The sequence below is a fragment of the Bicyclus anynana genome, chromosome 17, assembly GCF_947172395.1.
Source record: "Bicyclus anynana chromosome 17, ilBicAnyn1.1, whole genome shotgun sequence".
NCBI classification, from domain to species: Eukaryota; Metazoa; Arthropoda; class Insecta; order Lepidoptera; family Nymphalidae; genus Bicyclus; species Bicyclus anynana.
In genome coordinates this window covers 14,994,163-15,018,516 of record NC_069099.1, presented here as the reverse complement: position 1 = coordinate 15,018,516, position 24,354 = coordinate 14,994,163, and the positions used below count along the sequence as shown (strand labels likewise).

Sequence of the window (24,354 nt, the reverse complement as noted above, 5' to 3'; positions counted from 1 at the left end):
TATTTAGTATTGACATCCTGAACAGTCAATCGTGTTTTTCTGTCGTCACATTAGTTAATCAAGTGGTGTTAACTAATATTCGTTAACCCATAAACTAAACCCATATCATTATTAGGTGACAAATGAATTAAGTGTTGTCGGATGCCGAGAGAAATGGGCTGTTGACAAACGAAAGCTATTTCTGGACTAGGTTGAGGTTTTTTCTATTATTTTATAGTCATGAAAACTGTAACATAATAATAATAATAATAATAAAGCCTTTTTATTCCAATATCCTCAGTTTTTTATACATTGTGTTAGTGATTATTTTTTTTTTTTTTTACAAATGTACTTATAATATAGTGTTAGTTAATGTTAGTTAACTTAGATCTAAATTATTTGGGATATGGACCCCATTTTGGGTATAGGCCTCCCCCAACCTTTTCCACCTTTCCCTGTCCTTGGCTTGGTCAATCCAATTTCTCCCCACTGCTTGAGCGATGTCGTCTTCCCATCGCTGCTTTGGTCTACCGACTTTTCTTTTACCGGATGGACCCTTCCATTTGGTTGTTTCTATTGTCCATCTTCTGTCAGAACAGCGTGCGATGTGACCAGCCCATTGCCACTTTATTGTCAGTGCCTGTTTCAGCGCATCTGTGACCTTCGTTTTTTGTCTTATATTCTCACTTCGTACTTTATGTATTTTTCTGATCCGTAATATGCTTCTCTCCATTGCTTTTTGTGTATTAGCAATTTTTTGTTTTATACTGTTTGTGAATACCCAAGATTGACAACCATACAAGAGGCATGGTGTAATACAGGAATCCATTACAATTTTTTTCATGTGTAGGCTATAGTTACCTTTTAATATCTCCTTCAACGACCAAAACTTTTTCCATGTCAGATTTATTCTTCTTGTCACTTCTAGTAGGTTACTGTTTACGTTAAATGAGACTTGTTTCCCTAAATAAATATAATTGTCAACATATTCTATTAGGTGTCCGTTTACTTGTATTGGTCTTTTGTAAGTGTTGGTCATTATTTTTGTCTTATCTGTGTTCATATCAAGTCCTACTTTTTTACTTTCCTGATCGAGTGTTGTTATCAGTTCCTCCAGGTCTTTAGGTGATTCAGCCATTATCACAATGTCATCTGCAAATCTTAGATGATTGAGATAGTTGCCATTTATCAGTATGCCTTTTTGTGCCCAGTTCATTTTGCTAAAAATATCTTGAAGGACCGCTATAAAAAGCTTTGGTGACAGCGGGTCGCCTTGTCTTACACCTCGTTCAATATTGAAGGGTTCTCCACTGGTCTCGAGCTTTACTTTGCTGGTCCTGTTTTCGTATATGTTTTTTATTATATTTATATATTTTTGGTCGATTTTTAGCGAGTAAAGAGCTTTCCAGATAGCGCTGTGATTGATGCTGTCAAAAGCTTTGCTGTAATCTATGAACGCCACATAGAGGGATCTGTTGAATTCTCTGTATTTTTCCATTATTTGTTCTATTGTCTGAATGTGATCGATAGTGCTGAAACCTGACCGGAAGCCTGCTTGCTCCAACCGAAAACTGTAACATATAGTGTTAAATTATCTATACTAATATTATAAAGCTGAAAAGTTTGTTTGTTTGTTTGTTTGATTGATTGAACAAGCTAATCTCAGGAACTACTTACTGGTCCGATTTGAAAAATTATTTCAGTGTTAGATAACCCATTTATCGAGGAAGGCTGTAGGCTATATATGTATTATCCCCATATTCCTACGGGAACGGGAACCACGCGGGTGAAACCGCGGCGTCAGCTAGTATACATATAATATATTTAACATAATATAAAGAGTTAAAGTCTGTGAAAACCAAGTCTTCGTCATTTTTTACCTTTTATCATCACCATCATCAGCAAACCATATTCGGCTCACTGTTGAGCACTGTAGCTTCGTGGAAACCACTACAAAGGCTGCCACGAAGACTTTATATTATACTAGGCTGATGGGAGGCTTTGGCCGTGGTTAGTTACCACCCTACCGGCAAAGACGTACCGCCAAGCGATTTAGCGTTCTGGTACGATGTAGAAACCGAAAACAGTGTGGATTTTCATCCTCCTCCTAACAAGTTAGCCCGCTTCCATCTTAGATTGCATCATCACTTACGATCAGGTGAGATTGTAGTCAAGGGCTAACTTGTAAAGAATAAAAAAAAAATATATTATACTAGCGGACGCCCGCGACTTCGTCCGCGTGGAATTCAGTTTTTCACAAATCCCGCGGGAACCATGGATTTTTCCGTGACGAAAAGTAAGCCTATGTGTTATTCCAGACTAAAATATACTTCTATTCAAAAGTTCAGCAAAATTGCTTCAGTAACCGCAGTACAAAGGAAATCCTCCATCATTCCTTATTTTATCCCCATAGGGGTTGAATTTATCAAAATCCTATTTATGCAAACGTCTTCATCATAGTAGCTCTGATCTATAATTTCAGTTCAATCAGTCGAAAGTCTAAGAAGATTTATAACTTTCATACCTTATTTTATTTACTTGGGATGGAATTTATCAAAATCATTTCTTAGGGGATGCCTACGTCATATCTTTATGTATGCGAAGTCTCAGCCCGATCGGTTTAAAATTGACAAAGTTTAATGTAAGTACAAACTTTCATCCCCTATTTCATCCCCTTTATTTAAATGAGTATTTAGACATCTCCTAAATAAATAGCCGAATATTTGACTTATTAAGATATTAACAGTTAGATAACCCATAAGTAACGTTTGACATTTTATAATAAAGTAGGTATATTAACAATACACCATAAAATTTCTTTCACAGTTTGTATTGTCTTACTGATTTACTCTGATTACTTTGCCTGTTGTGTGTTTCACGCTAGCATGGGAACGACACGTCACTATAGCAACCAAAGTAGGTAGCCATCTTTATTACCCGACGACGAAGCCAAAAGGAAGGGTAATGATTTTGGCAGTGTATGTATGTATGTTTGTTCCACCTTAGTGCCTAAACTACTGAACCGATTTTAATAAATGAGGTGTCAAAAGATTCGTAATAATTCAAATTAAGACATAGGCTATATTAATTTTATAAAAAAAATATATGACGGAATTTAAACGTCATATTCTAACCTCGAAAAAAATCAAACCGAGATAATCACTACCTATGTGTTTGGTATCAAACGAATGGTCTTGGCGAGTACATTACAAATTTGTATATACTATATCACATTGTTTAAATCAAAATGCATATTTTTAATAATTTTTTTTCTTCCGATCGTAAAGTTCACGCGGTCCAATCGTTTCATATCAGAATGCGACAATGTAGGTAGTCTTAGGTACTAGTAGATATTGCAAGGCTAGGCTCAATCCGTTAACGGAAAAGTACTTATTAAATAAAAATTTAATTTAAAAACTTTAACCCGACTACGTAAAAAGGGGTCTGAAAAGAACGAAACAAGAAAATATTTCAGATTGAAATAGAGAAATGCATAGGAACAATGTTCATAGTAGAGCCGTGGTTTCCTTCCTTCACCGTTTGAGACCATTTCACATAACTGAAAAATTGGAGGTGCGTGCCTCGGACCGAATTCGAACTCACATCCTCCAGAATGGGGATGATGACTAGGTTTGAATATATTGATTTTTATGATACATTCCGGTAAATAAGGTCAATGTAAACTAATTTATACATAAAAAGCAAAGATTGTCTAGATATTTGCAAAATAAATAAGATTATAAAATTTCAAAATCTACTAAAAATATTTTATCGTAATTAGATGAAAATTCATACAGTTTTAGCTTCCTTACATTAAATGTGACATTTTTCAATAAATTAACTATAAACATAAACGCACAAATAACAAAGATATTAGTAATTTTGTTTGAACGCCCATACAAACCTAACGATCAGCGAGCCAACGACGTCACTAGTTCGTGCCATTTTGTATGGAGCGTTTTTCAGGGATCCGCGGCAGTGCCGCAAATCTGACCCTTTAAATCCCTGTAGCTCCGAAAGTAATGATCGCAGATACCCTCTTACTTTTACAAAATTGTTTTGCTATTAGTATACTCTTAATTTATATACAATTTAAAAAACTGTCATCATTTCTATTGGAGGCAGAGGTCATATCCACTAGGCTATCACGGCTCTCACAGGGCTATCACGTACAATTAGTTGGGTATTAAGTATCTACTACGAGTATTATCTAATCTGCAGTTATATGCATATCATAAAAATTTTAATAAAAAAAATTCAACCGACTTCCAAGTCAAAAAATAACTAACTAAAAAGCAAAAAATAACATCTTACCTATGTGCTACCTTCTGATCAGTTTGAAGGCGGTGCCAAGCCAGTGTTGTGTTTTAATTAAAGCTGTTTCTGAAAGAACCACAGAAATTTTGTAGTTAAATGGTGTTTAATTAAAACATCACTGGCTTGGCACCGCCTTCAAACTGATCAGAAGGTAGCACATAGGTAAGATGTTATTTTTTGCTTTTTAGTTAGTTATTTTTTGACTTGGAAGTCGGTTGAATTTTTTTTATTAAAATTTTTATTTTTTTATTTTTAGTGTTAGCATACCTACTGCGTGTGTACAGTCACAACCTATCTAAATGGAAAGTTCTTATCAATACAAAATTATCAAGTCCAAACCCAAGGTAGCTACTATGAGCCGTCGAGGAGTTCTCTTCACTGTGCTTCGTCTTCATCACCAGACCCTTAATACAGTCACAATCCATCTAGGTGGAAAGTTCTCATCAATTCAAATTTATCAAGTCCAAACACAAGGTAGCTACTGTGAACCGTCGAGGAGTTCTCTTCACTGTCCCTCGTCTTCCTCATCAGACCCTTAATACAGTCACAATCCATCTAGGTGGAAAGTTCTCATCAACACAAATTTATCAAGTCCAAACACAAGGTAGCTACTGTGAACCGTCGAGGAGTTCTCTTCACTGTCCATCGTCTTCATCACCAGACCCTTAATACAGTCACAATCCATCTAGGTGGAAAGTTCTCATCAATTCAAATTTATCAAGTCCAAACACAAGGTAGCTACTGTGAACCGTCGAGGAGTTCTCTTCACTGTCCCTCGTCTTCCTCATCAGACCCTTAATACAGTCACAATCCATCTAGGTGGAAAGTTCTCATCAACACAAATTTATCAAGTCCAAACACAAGGTAGCTACTGTGAACCGTCGAGGAGTTCTCTTCACTGTCCATCGTCTTCATCACTAGACCCTTAATACAGTCACAACCCATACAGGTGGAAAGTACTCATCAATACAAATTAATCAAGCCCAAACAAAAGGTGACTGCTGTAAATCGTTGACGAGTTCCATCGTCTGTGTTTCGGCTCCATCATCAGACCAACTCCAAACCTTCATAAAGTTGTAGTGGTTTAAAATACCTTATGGAAACACTAACAAACGCACTAGCCGTCTCTACAACTTTCAAAAGTTCCCCTCAATTTCTCCAGGATGCCACCATCAGATCCTGACATGAAAAAAATGGGACCACCCTGGAAGTAAACCCTTCAAAACAAAAAAAGAATTTTTAAAATCGGTCCATAATTGACGGAATTATCGCTGGACATACATAAAAAAAAAAAAAAAAAAAAAAAAAAAACATACATACAGCCGAACGTAGAACCTCCTCCTTTTTGGAAGTCGGTTAAAAACTCGGTGAAACTATGTCCAAACCAAACATCTGCCCGACACAGTTTCATGTAGGTATAAACACATTACCGCCTTTAAATGTTTACATAAGACGATGTGCTAGGAAACATATGATAAATAGTTGTGATATTACGAAAACATGCATTTATTACTTGGCCTAATTATTTTGTTCGAATATAGGTCATGATCTTTTTAAAGAAATGGATTAATATTTCGGTTTCTAAGCTGCAACTCTTGGAAATTGCGGCCTGCTGACGTATTTCCTATTTTGTTCTTTATTACTGATGGTGATATTGATGTTTGATATGCATCGATCTCCTATCAAAAGATGCACAGTCAGCGACCAAAAAACGTCAACACTCAATGAGTTTCAAACACAACTTCTTGGCACTCAATTCAAGTAGTCGCATTTGCAAATTCAACCTTAAAATCAATCCTTAAGGTTGAATTTGCTTTGAATTATTTTTATTTATTGAATATTGAACTATATTTAAAGCCTTTAATTAAGGTGTAGTTTTCTTTACTAATAATTCTTAAACTATCAAAGCAAAATTGGCCAGTTTTTAAGTGAAATTTTCTGCGTGATTGTGCGTCCTTTTATTATAAGAGGTCAATGTTGATATGCCATAAATCTGCTGGCCTATTCACTTTTATGATCTTTATTATCAACATATTAAAATAAACATCAAATTGATTGAGAAAATGCCATTTACCTACTGTATGATATCCACCAGTAAGCATCGGATGACATTTAAAAATATAATCTCAATGTCGTTAATTATTTCAACTAGCATACGTTATAGATAGGGAATAAGCCGGCTGGTTGACTAGCAAATGGACAGCGCGTTGTATCCTGCTAAACGCGAAAGTTTGTATGGATGTTTGTTACTCTTTAACGCCGCAACCTTTGATTATATGTATATAAGGCCGCAACTACTAAACCGATTTGTCTGAAATACACATAGGCTACTTTTCATCCCGAAAAAATTAATGGCTTCCACGGGTATTTGTGAAGAATAGAATTCCACGCGAACGAAGTCGCAGGCGTCCGCTAGTTTATTGATATCATCAGCCTTTTTACGATTAGTTAACGAAATACACCTACCTAATAGCAAAGATTTTATACTCTCAGATGTCACTATCGCGTCGAATCTGAGGCACACAAAAGTGGCTAACTGAATTTCATGTAGTCGCATTGAACAACGAAAGTTATAATATAAACAAATAATACCTAAATATTGTTTACAATTTTCAGTTGTGTATTCAAGAAGTGTAAAAACTATGTATACATTAACAATATAAATAAACACAAAAATGTGTGCGCTCAGTGGAGTAGCTAAATTCGGATCACTTTTTGCGGTGATTTTGTAGGAACCTAAAATACCTATCTAATAATATAAATCGTTGCCTAACTGTTGTTACATACGATGGTTTACCACTTAACATCATGTGAGGCATCTACTTATTCCGTCAACTAATCCTAAAAATGCTGACTATCAATAAATAACCTTATTTACAATACTAAGAACGCCGTCTACTAAATTATCACTCAAAATGCATGCGATGCACTGAGTTTACGCCATTTCCATTCTAAACACTGCAATACAAATATTATTCAAGTCACGTGTGTAAACACTACAAACCGTGTAAGATTGTAAAACGTAAAGCCGGGACGACATTGTGTTACGCTAATGGAATTAATGTGTATTATTTTAATATGCACTTGTGCGGTCTTATCAATTATCTATTTAGAAAGAAAGGAAAATTTTGTCTTACAAAGACAGAGAGAAAAAAAATTAATACTTTTATTTAATGACGTGAGTCAACACATCGAAAATAAATTAATACTAAGAATGAAAAGAATAATAAAATTTTAATTTTAATAATGAAAATGCATTAAAAAAACTTATTTTACAACTAGCCTGATGTAATCTTTTAAGCGTCTCCACTCAGCATATTGTTGTGTCCAGAAAATCATTGCTGTTGGACGGTATTTACTTGTGTAGATACTCTAGTTTTTGGTCATGGCTTGTGTTATGGTAGTTTTGATTCTTCAAATTCTTGAAACCTCAATAGCTTACTAAGGGGTCGAACTGTCACCAAGAGGTCACAGGTTCCCAAAGAACTTGTATAGTTGTATTGGAGAAAGCATTTTCCTGTTTGGAGGTACAGTTTATACGTATAGTACTTGCCCTAGTTATGAATCTGTGTACGCCACTAGCTGGTACTTATTATTTATTTATTTATTTATTTATTAAGTTTGCTAGCGACTTTTACATATTTTTACACATACAAAAAATCAACTTATGAACTAACATGCTTAGCGTATGCAAAATCGTATTAAAGCAAACATTGCTTGCAAAACCACTTTCATCTAATAGTTTACAAAACAAAATACTTATATTTTACAACTTAAATATAAATCTAAAGTATCCTAATTAAAAGCAAAAAAGAAAAAATTAAATATGTATTTATAAAACTGTGTACACCGCATTCTGATCCTTTAGAACGCAAAATGTAAGAAACCGGGCAATCTACATTCACTTTCAGGTACTTACACAATTCGAGAAATCCGTGTTCTCAAAAAACAATCTCGTTATTTTTTTTAAAAGACCAAAATTTGTTTTACATAGCTTTTATATAATACAACAGAAACATGGAACTTTTAAAATAACCGTAAATTCATCGACTTTTTGCATTTGGGTGCATAAGCGTGAAGATATCGAGACTTCTTAATTCAATCAGTCAACAGTATATCATATTATTATGTAAACCCAAAGATTTTATAATAAAAAAATAAGTCACTGGCGCGTCAAAACTTTGGGCGAACAAAAGCGGGTAATTCATCACATATCATTGAGCGTAGTAAACCACGAAAATTATTTAAAAAAGAAAATATACGTATTACAATGTTGACTTGTGTGTTTAGGAGTAGGTAAATTCGGCTCACTTCTTGTGGTGATTTTGTAGGCACGTAACATGTCTATAGTATAAAATGTCGTTGAGTAAACCTAAGTGATTTTTTTTTCTACAAGTTAGCCCTTGACTACCATCTCACCAAAGTTTTTTTCTACAATATAGCCTTTGATTACAATCTCACCTGTTGGTAAGTGATGATGCAATCTAAGATGGAAGCGGGCTAAATTGTTAGGAGTAGGATGAAATCCACACCCCTTTCGGTTTCTACACGACATCGTACCGGAACGCTAAATCGCTTGGCAGTACGTCTTTGTCGGTCGGGTGGTAACTAGCCACACCCACAGCCGAAGCCTCCCACCAGCCAGACCTGGACCAATTAAGAAACCTCAATCGGCCCAGCCGGGGATCGAACTTAGGACCTCCGTTTTAGTAAACCCACCGCGCATTCTATGAATCGACCGGAGGTCGTCAAACGCACCGATGTGAACCGATATTGAAAAATCTCTTTTTTTTTTCTCTCTCTACAAGTTAGCCCTTGACTACAATATCACCTGATAGTAAGTGATGATGCAATCTAAGATGGAAGCGGGATAACTTGTTAGGAGGAGGATGAAAATCCACACTCCTTTCGGTTTCTACACGACATCGTAGTCTTTGTCGGTAGTAACTAGCCACGGCCGAAGCCTCCCACCAGCCAGACCTGGACCAATTAAGAAAACCTCAATCGGCCTAGCCGGGGATCGAACTCAGGACCTCCGTCAAGTAAATCCACCGCTCATACCACTATAGGTAAAGCTATGTTATTTGTGAATGTCATAGGCTATATTTTATCACGATATTTTCACGGGAACAGAATCTACGCCCATTTCTTAGGTACCTACCTACTTGTTTTACATTTCGTGTGAAAATTACATACTTGTACCTATAGGTACATTGTCCACTTCGCGTTTTCAGAATTAAGTAGGTTACATGCGATAAAACAAAAACAAGTCCAAATAGTTAAGGCATTTTATAAGTACTTACATTGAATGGTCGAAAGGGCAATAACCTTGCGATGTCTTTATGTAAGGGGTAATGTATTACGTCATATAGGTTTTTCTCTATCCACTGCATATCTGAATGCAGGTGCGGTTTCTTGGTTTCTTGCCATGGCATAAACTTTATATCAATTCTCGCTGAGCAAGTTCTACGTACTAACAACTTGTTTGAGTTTTCCAATTAAAAACGAGTCGATGGAGCCTTTTTAGTATATTTAAGTGCAATGGAATAGTTTTGATTTTATTTTCCCACGCGTGTCTAATGATGTTACCTTGTAGAGTTATGAGATTTTTTTTGGGTCCCATTCAACCATATTCAGCTCAATGTTGAGCACGAGTCTCAGAGAGGGGTTAGGCTAATAGTCCTCCACGCTGGCCCAATGCGGATTGGCAGACTTCAAACACGTAGAGAATTAAGAAAATTCTCAAGTATGCAGGTTAGCTCACGATGTTTTCCCTTCACCGTTTGAGACGTGATATTTTATTGTGAATTTCTTAAAATGCACATAACTGAAGTAGGAAGCTTGCCCCGGACCGGATTCGAACCTACGCTCTCCGAATCCAAGGTAGAGGTCATAATTCTCTGGGCTATCATAGATCTCATATCCACTGGTCTCTGATATTCGAGATTTTAACGTTGTTAGTATAATACAGTTTCTACGGTTAAAGAGATTTAATTTTCACGATCCGAGGGGACGTAAGTTCCAGTAAATCAAAAATCTATAAAGTGAGAATAATGGCCCTACAAATCTATACTAATATTATAAAGCTAAAGAGTTTGTTTGTTTAATTGAACGCGCTAATCTCAGGAACTACTGGTCCGATTTGAAAAATTATTTCAGTGTTAGATAGCCTATTAATCGAGGAAGGCTGTCGGCTATATATTATCCCCGTATTCATACGGGAACGGGAACCACGCGGGTAAAACCGCGCGGCGTCAGCTAGTGGGTCATAAAAATAGACCATTGGTGATAAATCTGCCCACAATAAGTATCTAACTTACGGAGTTGCTAGGCAGTAACGACAAAATATCGGTTTCTATGTAATTATAGATTTAATTTCCTGCTTTGGTGGAGCAATTTAGTAGCGTGACCCGCTTCTATCAATAGACTTAGACAGAAATGTTTGTTTGAAATGAAACTAATAATTAAAAGCAAAGGAATAAAATAACACAAGCTGGAATGTATAAACTGTATTTCAAATAACTTATTACTCATTCTTAAACAAATCGTTACTTTGGTAGATGGATAATACATTAATTAAATAAACTTCACGCCACATAATCGCATGTTCGCCTCTTTTACATAGAGTATATCACAATACCCTACCAACCTCAGAATAAAACCATTATCATTAATAAACAGTACAGATTAAAACATTTATCTGGAAGAAGGAGTTTTTATATGTTGTCTTATGTATTTATAATTATTTAAATAATTAAAAATCTAACATTCGGCCATACTGACTACAAGTTTGTCCTCAAACTTTGTAAACACAAATAAATTCTAACATTACATTATTATAAAGATTCACTGAACTATGTCTCATAGTATTTAAAATTTTAATTTATGTTTATTACCACAACTCATTAATTCTCCAATAATTTCTAATTATAACAAAAGTGAGTCCCAATTAATCTATTATTATTACTACTTGCTAAATTCACTGATTTACAAGTAGTAAAATTCAATTTTGTCATTACAGATATTTTCTAATTTTAAACCTTGATTTAACAATATGTTGAAACACCCTACAATACATTTAATTATTCTTTAAGAATTATATAATTATAGTTTAACAGATTTCTCATTCAATATTTACAAATTGTGAATACAGACCTATACAGATTTTGATAGTGATTCTATTGATAAAAATCCAAACACTTAAATTCAGTTAAACTGGTATGTTAATTCTTGTTTTTACAAATTTGAAATAAATTCAATCTTTAATCACTTCCAGATTCAGTCCAATTACCCAAATTCATGACAAAATTGTCTGTCATTTTGTCATTCCTAAACTAAACTAAAAGTTATGTTAATATAAAGTTATAACTATGAAACCTCGATTCTACAGAGACAGTTCTTATAATCGCATTAGATCATACAAGTAAATCATGTACTTTGACGAAAAACAACATCTAGCGAGGTAGGTCTTATGTATGTCTGAGCTTCCAGATGACAAGAGGGAGCTTTACTCTAGACAGAGACTTATTAAATATTGTAATTAACTTAGACAGAGTAGTAGATTAATTTAAAGCATTAAGTACATAGACGATATGTAATATTTACCAATGTAATGTCTTTATCTTCTAATATTTGTCTGAGCTTCCAGATGACAAGAGGGAGCTTTACTCTAGACAGAGACTTATTAAATATTGTAATTAACTTAGACAGAGTAGTAGATTAATTTAAAGCATTAAGTACATAGACGATATGTAATATTTACAAATGTAATGTCTTTATCTTCTAATATTTGTCTGAGCTTCCAGATGACAAGAGGGAGCTTTACTCTAGACAGAGACTTATTAAATATTGTAATTAACTTAGACAGAGTAGTAGATTAATTTAAAGCATTAAGTACATAGACGATATGTAATATTTACAAATGTAATGTCTTTATCTTCTAATATTCGGCCATCCTTACTAAAAGTTTGTCCCCAAACAACACAAGAATATCATGAAATTATGACATTACTATAATATCAACTATAAATAGAACAATGTTAACAATAAAATTTTATAATTAATTATCACACAGCATCCCATAAGTTATTTAAAAGAATCCAATGAAACTATAATGAAATTCTTGATTTCTTCTATATACTTTTATCATAAAAATGTTAAATAAGAATAAGAGTGATACATATTATAAATAAACATAATGTTCATGTGAAGCTTTTGTCAATCAACTTATCTATTTTCATCATTTCAAAACATTATTTATATTTGTCAAATTCGTCATCATCGATTAATGGCATCTGCACCGAACCCCTCACCACCCAGTCCAGAACTAGTAAAGTTACAGGACTTTGTGATCGTGTTAGACTTCCAGATGATGTGTGACATCTGCACCGAACCCCTCACCACCAAGTCCAGAACTAGTAAAATTACAGGACTTTGTGATCGTGTTAGACTTCCAGATGATGTGTGACATCTGCACCGAACCCCTCACCACCAAGTCAAGAACTAGTAAAGTTACAGGACTTTGTGATCGTGTTAGACTTCCAGATGATGTGTGACATCTGCACCGAACCCCTCACCACCAAGTCAAGAACTAGTAAAGTTACAGGACTTTGTGATCGTGTTAGACTTCCAGATGATGTGTTGCATCTGCACCGAACCCCTCACCATCAAGTTCAGAACTAATATAGTTACAGGACTTCATGATCGTGTTAGACTTCCAGATGACATGTGATAGAAGATAATCAAAATATAAAATCAGATATAAATACATATACATACATTTTTAAACGACTTCAAAAAAAAGGAGTTTATCAATTCGTTGGAATCTTTTTATATTTATTTATTTATTTTATTTTGCTGTGTAATAATCAATAGAGAAATTATTATACAACAAATATATCCATAATCATTCACAAAACAAATAACGGTATATTAGTCGTCATAACACTACTATACTATAATACTATCTAAAATATTATCGATAACACCGGCCGACAAATGAATACTTTTTGAACGTTGTTTTGATTTCAGTAAAAATTATCAGTAATTTATAGTATTTTGAACACAAAAATACCTGCACAATTACTCTATCACATCATTTTTTTTTACAAAAAGGAAAACAAATTTTACTTTAAAAGCTTCTAACATACAGCAAAAATAACAATATCTGTATGATTGTCTTGCTTTCACTATATCATAGGTAGTACCAAAAGGTAGAGATTGTCTTTTGCTGTATGTCCAGTGTCCACTGCCTTAATTGTTCAACACGATTAGTACAAACTGCAGAGTCCACGATTTTATTTGTATTTTGAAGTCAAAATAAGCTACATATTTATTATACATATTTTCCACAAATTTTTCAGTTTTTGCTTAGAATCATAAAGTTTCAACAAATGTAACAAAATATATCTGGACTATTGTGACACTTTATAGAAGACGTTATGTTTATCAGACGTTTTCCAACAACAAAAAAAACCATTAACTAAAATATATATATTTTTTTTTTTAACAAAGGCACTATAACAGCTTATTTCCACGAAACGCGTTACAAATAGGTGTGTCGTTGTTATAACTGAAGTAATTTCTCATGAGAGGTCGCTTAATTCAAAGAAAGAGTGCCAAAACTCGAAAATTTCACTGAAAAATCAAAACTAGCGAATATATTAATTTTACTAAAAATCTGATGTGATATGATAAAATTAGGTCTGATTTCGTAATCAGCACTACAAAATCAGTAGAAAAAAAATAATTATATCTTGGACAACGAAAATCGTGTCGGCCTGTGTAATACATCTATCCTTATATTAAAATTTTACCAAAACACAAATCGTCATCAGTAAGTCATAATTAATGAATAACATCATGGATGTGAGCAAATATTTAAAATATATGTATATATGATATCAAAACTAATAACTCTCAATATAATACATAATTATAATATCATCATATCATAAATAAAAATACTAAATTTAAATCGTGTGTTATCAATACATAGTGTAACTTCTCTCATCTTTGTGATTTGGGTCAACTGTCGAATAGGGCTGTGTTCAACCCAATGATTATCATGAGAATCTCATATATCCCATATTCATCAATCAATATCCATGCATCTCGGATCTGTAATCAAATATTTTCACACAGTATCACATAGCTCAGTCACTTAATCGTTCAGATAAATATCATACTTGTTTGACAAATAATTTAATTTAACATAACTAGCATACCTAGCATCCAAGAGAAAATCAGTCTATAATTGAATGAACCTTAGACCCGGTACATAAAATGAAATAAAATGTTAAACATGTGTTAATCTATCAATTTACTTTAATTCAGACAAAAGACTCTTTCTCTTAAAGAAATGCTTTTTTTTTTTAATGATAATAAAGACTTCTTGAAAATATTGCGATTTATGATTGTAATAATTTTAGTATGTAATCCAATCCTAGTAGTTATCACTAGATAAGAAAAGATGATATTTGACTATGTATTGTATAATTATCTTCAGACTACCCCCTTTTTTGTAATAATAGTAGCATAAACCTGTCTTAGACCAGACCACCCCCTTTGTTATATACCTCTAGTTTGCTATCAGAGGTTTTACCTATTCATTAATTTTAGTATATTCTTTTTTTTTTAATTCTGTTAAATTTTTTTTTTTTTTTTTTGGCTATATCCATTAATTATTTTACTGATGTAATGATTTAAGTCTCTATATTGATTCATACTTGATGCAGACCACCCATCAGTTGCATGCAGGTACCAACAACTCGGTGGCGTGCACTTTGTAGATGCACAAATGTACTGACTACCTAAGGACCCAATACAAATCTATATTCAAAACCTATACCACTTAATATGTTGGCCAAGGAATTTTCTAATTTTTTTTTTTACCTTTAGTGTACTAGTATACCCTAGTTAAAACCTTATGCACATATCATTGTAACCATCCGAATATATAATTCTAACCACAACCCCATAATAATTACTAATTTTCATAATTATACAAAATGTTGCAATCTAATAAAATGCTAGAAATAAACAAATGAGACATGGATTAAATACACTAGTGTATCTGCAAATATTAAACTGATTGATTGAATCTAAAACAACAGCAATAGTATGGTTAATTTACTTGTATGTAGAATCTATACATCTGCACATGACCATTAATGAAAAGAGAGCCCAACGTCACCCACCCACAAAACTGTCAAAATATGTCTTAGACAAATATTTTACAACCTATTTATGGCAATCTGTGTCTCTTTACTTGAAGTCCATACAGACTGGGCTCTAAGACAATTTGTGATCAATGATATTATTATAATTAATTATTTATTACTCAATTGTCACACAAGTAACTTTTTAATATCACCCTAAAAAAAAATCTCCAATTTAATTAATTATAAGATTTCATTAAGATGAATATCATAATATCTCTTAGTACTCTTGTAGATAAGCCGAATATAATAATATTCATGGATAAGAATCATTTACTGTGTTGCTGCAGATTGTTAATAACTGTTCTATACTAAATAGGCTGAAGGCATGTTGTCAACGCTTGAATAGTTAAATAGGTTTTCAAACATAACTACAAATTTATTTTTCAAGAAATCTATCAATCCAATTTCTTAAAAGATTTAAAAAAATTTATATTAAGTACATACAGTAATCTACATAATGATATATCTAAGCAAATCCTATCTGAAAATATTGTAATAGCTGTCTCAAAACTTGTTATCAGGTACCTACATCAAGGCCTAAAATAATACTTGAACCATTACATAAAACTTCATATATTTTTAATTTTTATGTTATTCAGTCATAAAAACTCACATATAACAAATGTATAGTTTGAAGTTACAGGCACAAAAAAAAACAATATTTTAGTTAATTCATTTTAGTCCCATGTCAGCAACGGATGTAATGTAGTTCTATAATTAAGATTTCTCAATATTACATTATGCCAGTGTCCTACATCCTAACAACCCTAGAGTGGTCTGTCTTCATACGTTAATTTCTTGAGCAGTGTGTATGTGTGTGTGTGTGTGTGTACTTTTCACTTAAATGATTTTGGTTTCCTAGATATAGTCATCTAACAAAAATGTTTTGACAATAAGCCAGACAAACTGACAACCTATCAACCATACTTAGTTTCACCTAGTGATTATTTATTCTTTGTAATTTTATTTCATATTAGTCACAACTGAATAATTTATGAGGCTGTTTAATCAAAATAATAAAACTCACCAGACACCTAGTTTAATATATTTAGACATCATTGGTATTTCTCATCCGTCAAACCAACAGGATTCCATCTCATATAACTCTGCAGCTAACACCACACATGCATCTTTGTATTTTGTTATTAATTTACACGTTCTTCTCTGTTCTCTCGCAGTTTTTCAAATAATATCCTCTTATGAGTGCTGTTGGACTGTTTGACTGTTTTGCTCATAAATATCGTCAACATGGTATAAGTGTGTTACGTTTACGTTTCTTCATTCTTGTTAGATATTGTAAGCATCGACAACCGACATCGCATAAATACTTTTACCGGGACCAGTGCGGCGTGCGTCCCATAGCCGTCAGTGGTATACATACTTAATGGTTGTACACACGTATGATTTTTATCGCATTTCTCGTAATGTAAACCACTGTTTCCCAAATACACACTTCATTTAAATGCCGTTACATTTCTTTCTGTAGATCGACTTTAATGTAGGTAATGACATCGTGTTCGTAGGTACTCTCACTTCTGATAAAAGCAAAGGAATAAAATAACACAAGCTGGAATGTATAAACTGTATTTCAAATAACTTATTACTCATTCTTAAACAAATCGTTACTTTGGTAGATGGATAATACATTAATTAAATAAACTTCACGCCACATAATCGCATGTTCGCCTCTTTTACATAGAGTATATCACAATACCCTACCAACCTCAGAATAAAACCATTATCATTAATAAACAGTACAGATTAAAACATTTATCTGGAAGAAGGAGTTTTTATATGTTGTCTTATGTATTTATAATTATTTAAATAATTAAAAATCTAACATAATGAATGTACCTATACGTAGGAGTGTCTAATCTTTACCATATTTACTGCTATACTGATAGTACCTATATAATTATTATCCTAAAGAGGTAAAGTTTGTGGTTTATCTCTGGATTTACTAAACCGATATTGAAAATTCTTTAACCACTAGAAACCCATGTTATTCGTGAGTGTCATAGGCTATATTTTATCCCGATATTTTCACTGGAACGGAACGGAAACTACGCGGGGCGTCGTTTGTCGTACGTGGGAACGGTAATACGGGGATAAAATATCTTCTACTGTATAAAAATAAGTCGGGGTTTCCTTCCTGACGCTATAACTTCAGAACGCACGAACCGGTTTCCACGGTTTTGCATTCGTTGGAAAGGTCTCGGGCTCCGTGAGGTTTATAGCAAAGAAAATTAGGGGTAGGGTAGGGTAGGGGTAGTTGAAAGTTTAAATCGACTTTCACGCGGACGAAGTCGCGGGCGTCCGCTAGTAGCTTATAAAACTTACAATTGACGTGTCTTTATAGTGGAAAGAGATTGTTTTTCAAAATCGGTTCAGTAGGTCCAGAGATAACATGTTACAATATCACAAACTTTAGCTCTATATAATATTAGTATAGAATATTGTAACTAAGTAGCTACCAAAAAAATCAATACTAATATTATAACGCTGTACGGTTTCTTTATTTGTTTGAATGCGCTAATCTCAGGAACTGCTCGTCCGATTTGAATAATTTTTCAGTGTTAGATAGCCCATTTGTCGAGGAAGGCTATAGGCTATATATTATCCCCGTATTCCAACGGGAACGAGAACCACGCGGGTGAAACCGCACGGCGTAATAGGGATGATGACAGATTTTTAAAATTGCATGTAAATTAGAAGTATGCTAATAGTAATGCAATCTTGTAAAAGTAACAGGGTATCTGCGATCATTACTTTCGGAGCTACAGGGATTTAAAGGGTCAGATTTGCGGCGCTGCCGCGGATCTCTGAAAAACTCCCCATACAAAATGGTACGAATTAATGACGTCGTAGGTCATAATGATCGTTAGATTTGTATAAGCGTTTGTTATTTGTGCGATTATGTATATAGTTTATTTATTGAAAAATGACACATTTAATGTAAGGTAGCTAAAACTGTATGAATTTTCATCTAATTACGATAAAAGATTTTTAATTAGATTTTGAAAGGAGAATGGCGAGGTTGCATGTATTTTGGGACTAGCAGATAGAAGTAGCGTACATAATAGAAGCCCATTAATAGTTGTTAATCGTGATTAAACTAAGAAAAAAAGAAAATGGTAACCAATCTTAAAATGCATTAATAATTAAAATTAAAATTACTATGCTAAATAAAGAAGTAATCTTGATTCCCGTTCTGTAAAATCTCAATATTTTTTTTAAAAGCATCTTATAAAATAATAGTTTTAATTAATATAAATGTAAGAGTGTACAACATTTCTGAATGTGACTCCCACTTTCGCCATCCCCCTTTATAATCTTATTCATTTTGCAAATATCCAGTTATTCTTTGCTTTTTATGTATAAATTAGTTAACATTGACCTTATTTACCCAATGTATCATAAAAATCAATATATTCAAACCTAATCATCATCCCTATTATAATATGGAGAACGAAGGCCGTTATTCATTGGTTATCGCATTGTGAGATAGGAATGTAAGAGTAACGTTATCACGTTTTCGTTGGCTGTGGCGAGTGATTGTAGGCTTTGTAGGAATCCAGCTTGTCGGCGGCGACAGGTAGGTGGGAACCGGTCGTCTTCCGCGAACGCTCGCTGACCTTATAAACTTGTTGTCATAAGCGCCTAGTGTTGTGCCGAGTCGCAACACGCCTGGACTTGACCATGATTGGTGCTATGATCGGCAGTTTTGGCAAATGCTTACTCATACCACAGATTATCAATAATATAGAGACGTAGCGTACGGAACACGACTGTGTGTGGTAGAGATTACTTAAAGTAATAATTTGCATGCTAAGTTTAGATCAGTGATTCCCAAAGTAGTCTATATCGACCCCTAGGACTCTATGACAAACTGCAAGGGGTCTATGACAGCGAAAAAAAATTTGGAGGTCAATTAAATGAAAATGGTTTCCACGACAGTGGATCATAACACATACACTGATAGTACCTATTTTTTACATCATATTATCTTATAATATCAAAACATACATTATTTTAAAAGTAACTATGAAGTAAAAAAAATATTATATCTATTTTAATATTATAAAGCTGAAGAATTTGTTTGTTTGTTTGATTGAACAGGACAGGACTTGACAGGAACTACTGGTCCGATTTGAAAAATTCTTTCAGTGTTATATAGCCCATTTATCGAGGAAGGCTATAGGCTGTATATTATCCGTATTCCTACGGGAACGGGAACCACGCGGGTGAAACCGCACGGCGTCAGCTAGTATGTTTATAAAATTGTGTAAGTTGTAGGATACAGAAAATCAATATCAAATAAGTAGGGGGTCTACCCAACACGCAAAAACATGGCAAGGGTCTACGACACAAAAAAGTTTTGGAAACTCTGGTTTAGAATATTAATGTTTTTATTTATTACTGTATTTTTGTGTGCAATAAAGTATGTCTTCTTCTTCTGTGTCGTAGCCGCTCCAAATACGAAATTCATAAACGAATACATTCTCGAGTCAGTACGACACGAAACGTCGCATCCGTAATTTTCAATATTATTCGAGAAAAATGGCATCTTATGTTTTTAAATATTTTAAAAACTGTTCACAAAACTAAAGAATATGGAGTATTTTTTATTGATAATTAATTATTGATTATTATATTTATTTACATAATTGTTGTTAGTGTTAGACATGCATATTATGAAGAAAGTTTGTATATGCGGATGTCAAGGAGACGCGTGACGTTTGTTTTTTTTTTAAGGCTTTCACCGCCTTCACCACGCTGCTTGTTAAGACTCACTCGGTATGATCTTTACTCTGTGACTATTTGATTATAAATATCAACAGTGGCGAGCATAAGGTTTTCGATCAGGGTATGCACTAGTAATAAAATTAAGCAAACTAAAAAAATCTGTATTTATTAAGCACTAAGAAGACAACTCTTAGGGTATGCAGTACTTTAATACATGTATGAAGTGCACGCCATTGAATATAAGATGTCAATAATGAAGGCAGGGACTGTCAGCTTAACGTGCTCTTCGAGGCAAAGGGGTGTAATAACACATCCCAACACTTGCCTCCAATTTTTAGTACTCGAACCTCGAGTAACCCGAACAGACTAAACAATGGACCAATAAGGCAGTTACTCGGAGAGAGAAATATTGGTGATGAGAGGTGGACATTCGACATCAAGCGAGTCGCAGGGATTCGCTGGATGCAGGTGGCTCAGTATCGTGGTGTTTGGAAGTCCCTACAAAAGGCCTATGTCCTGCAGTGGACGTCTATCGATTGACATGATGATGATGATGATGAACCTTTGCACAGACTAATGAGAGAAAAAACGGGAAAAAAAATCTCTGACAAATCAGATCAAATGGCGCAGTGGTATGCGCGGTGGATTTACAAGACGGAGGTCCTGGGTTCGATCCCCGGCTGGGCAGATTGAGATTTTCTTAATTTGTCCAGGTCTGGCTGGTGGGAGGCTTTGGCCGTGTCTAGTTACCACCCTACCGACAAAGACGTACCGCCAAGCGATTTAGCGTTCCGGTACGATGTCGTGTAGAAACCGAAGGGGGTGTAGATTTTCATCCTCCTCCTAACAAGTTAGCCCGCTTCCATCTTAGATTGCATCATCACTTACCATCCATCAGGTGAGATTGTAGTCAAGGGCTAACTTGTAAAGAATCATCATTATCATCATATCAGCCGATGGACGTCCACTGCAGGACATAGGCCTTTTGTAGGGTCTTCCAAACATCACGATACTGAGCCACCTGCATCCAGCGAATCCCGGCGACTCGCTTGATGTCGTCAGTCCACCTGGTGGGGGGTCGGCCAACACTGCGCTTACTAGTGCGGGGTCGCCATTCCAGCACTTTGGGACACCAACGTCCATCGGCTCTTCTAACTTGTAAAGAATAAAAAACAAAAAAAAAATCCTACACAAATAGGAACTCCAAGTAACACTAACAACACGACCTGGTTTCAATCATTCTAGTGTTATACGGCCAGTACTTAAGTGCCCTAGTACTTATAGTACAGCTATTGTACCTACTTAATCAGGAGAACCTTGCCAAGTACCGGTGCACGGTGTTCTCAGACAACCACGGATTTACATTTAACTAGATACCGGAAGTCATCCATTCGAGTTTCCTTCGACAGATTTTAATGTATTCAGTAATAAAATGTGGTATCTTTAAAATCATCAAGTCACACTGGCTTATAAACTACATTGGAACAATCGTATTTAAAATAATTTGTTTTTCTTTAAACACTTAATATTTTAAAAACAAAAAAAATCTATGGTCAAAAAGTTCAAAGACTGATTTAAACGTAGACAGAGAAACTCTGTCTACGTTGACGTTGTTTTGTTTCAATAATCATTGAATGAAAACTTTCAAAGTATTGAATTGTTGACAGGCATATCAAAGCACAGTTCATTCATTCGATGAGATCAGTAGGGTTATTATGTAACTCGGTGTACCATTCAAATAATGAGTCGCTACATCGTTTTTCATCATATTTTCGTAATTATGATCAGCTAACATAGTTATTTTAACGAAATGACTACGTAATTTTACATCAAATGGCAAATTAGCGATCATCTTACATGATTATTTTAAAGAAATTACGTAAATAACTGTTTTTCGTTGAAATAACCTTACTATTTGCTACTACCAATTCTATACTACTGCAACTTTACGTAAAATGAAGATACTTCTGTTGATTCGTTGAAAATACGATGTTAGATGATTGTAACACCGAAAATATGAAGAAAAACGATGTACCTAGTGACTGATTGTTTGAATGGTACACCGAGTTATATAATTACCCTGTAGATTTCGATGTAATTAAAATATTAGGAGCTGTGATCTACATCAAAATTATATTGACAGTGCATTGTTTATTTTAATACCTGATAGACGACATATTCAAGGTTTCAGTGTGTTTTTTATACGTAAACATACCTACCGTCTATTTATCACGATATAAAAAACCGTGCAAGTTATCAACCGTTGAGCGTTGTTCATTTTTTATCGCTATTCAGATGTAACCGCCACGAGGGACCGTTACCACCTGCCTCAGCCTACACGATCCGACAATGATACGGGAAAAATGTGGTGGATTAACTAAATCGAAACCGGTCACTTCCAATTTGAAATTCATATTCGTCGGCTGCACGACAGCTATCGATATTAACTGTTATAAATAATGAGGAGATCCATAATGGTTTCATTAAAAAAAACTCTGCTTACAGTTACTGTAGGTTTATGTAGGTACATAACCTACTCGTAAATACGAACTTGCGGTATTGAAATGTCGCAAATTCAACTGTGAAGTTCCAACTTCCAAACATTGTGCGTATTAGTGAAACAATCTCAATGTCCATTCGATGTCATTTTACGAGTATCCTAACATACTGGAACGCAATGAGCATTCAGCGAAACCGGTTCTTTGGTATTCTTAACGGATAATAGTCCCAGAGCCGAGACCAGATTGATGTAAACAGTTTCAACTCACCGGCCGTTAGGCGCTGAGGGGGAATGCACTAGCTTCACGGCGAACAAGAACTGGATAGCACAAACTAGTAAACAACATAGGTTCAACGATAGTGTCAACGCGCACAGTGCTAACGTCACTTCGTACACCACAGCGAATTCCTCGGGCGAACTGGTCGCTGGCGCGGATATCTTCAATAGAAACAATAACGCAAGTAAAGCTAGCAGTAAACTGACGAGGCAGAGCAAAGCTAAGGATGTCAGAGCCTCTTCTGTGGCTGCACGCGTGCTTCGTGTCCTTGATACAGTTCGTATTGGAATTGTAACTCCTGTAGCGTTTCCGTTCGCGAGTTTCGGCGGTGATACAACTGGTATTGGGGTCACGACTGGTATGGGAGCGGTCGTTGGGGGCGGTTGAGCCCCTGGGCTGACGCTCGCAGAGGTGCCTCCCACAGAATGCTTGGAGGAGTCCAGGGTGGAGACGTTGAGCGGGAGGTGGTGGTGCGGCCGCCGCGGCATGTTCTGGTAGCGGTGGTCGGCATCGTTCGCCGCCGGCGGCCGCTGAGCATGCTTCAACATCACGCAGCTTCCAAGCCGCAAGCCGCCATCGCGCGGGACACCATAGACTAGCGGCTACGCGTCACGCGACTGTAGCGTGCAACGGGCGCGACTCTACTGAAGTACTAAGCGAGGCGGAGCCCCCCTCGCTACCTGCACCACGTTATTATGTCAATCAAACCGGTGCAGGGTGCTCTTGGCTCTTGCGTCCTACTGCACCTCAGACCAATTATTGTATAGGACCTGCCTCGCTAGACGTTACTTTTCTGTCAAAGTATATGATCAACGATCTAATGCGATTATAAAAACTGTCTCTATAGAGTCGATGTTAAATAGTTGTAATCGAGTTCGTCGGTTAAAGAGCTCCGTAAAAATACCTTTTTGTGTAATTGAATTGTGTAAAAAACGGACAAAAACTTCTAGTTTACTTTAAGATATATACCAAATCTAAGCTGGTTTTCCTAAGAAAATGACAGTCAATTTTGTTCGTGACTATGAGTGCGATACAGGTCCTTCTATAATTAGTCTGAGTACTGCACGTTCTCTATGCACCCGGCTCTATCAAACCTTCCCTAACAATAGAGTTAAACACTCAAATTGTCACAAAGATAATATAAGCAACTAATGGCGAAGACAATAGTTGTTGATATAAGACACGTGGACGGTTGAGTGTTTGCTTGTAAACTTTGCATAGGTCAAAGTATAAACTCGTTAACAGTATTCTAATAATGACCGTCTAGTTTAATAATATAGTCAGGTCAGTAGCTTTTGATACACTGGCGATGT

At 35.1% G+C, this 24,354-nt stretch overlaps 1 protein-coding gene across 1 annotated transcript in view; it reads right to left on the bottom strand.

The window, feature by feature from the left end:
* The window catches only part of LOC112049436 (uncharacterized), a 47,136-nt gene extending 23,440 nt beyond the window's left edge, over positions 1-23,696 (bottom strand). Inside the window, exon 1 of the mRNA XM_024087311.2 lies at positions 23,033-23,696. Coding sequence (XP_023943079.1) covers positions 23,033-23,589 — 557 coding nt within the window. The 5' untranslated portion in view covers positions 23,590-23,696. The remainder of the gene's footprint in view (positions 1-23,032) is intronic.
* Positions 23,697-24,354: the final 658 nt, after the last annotated feature.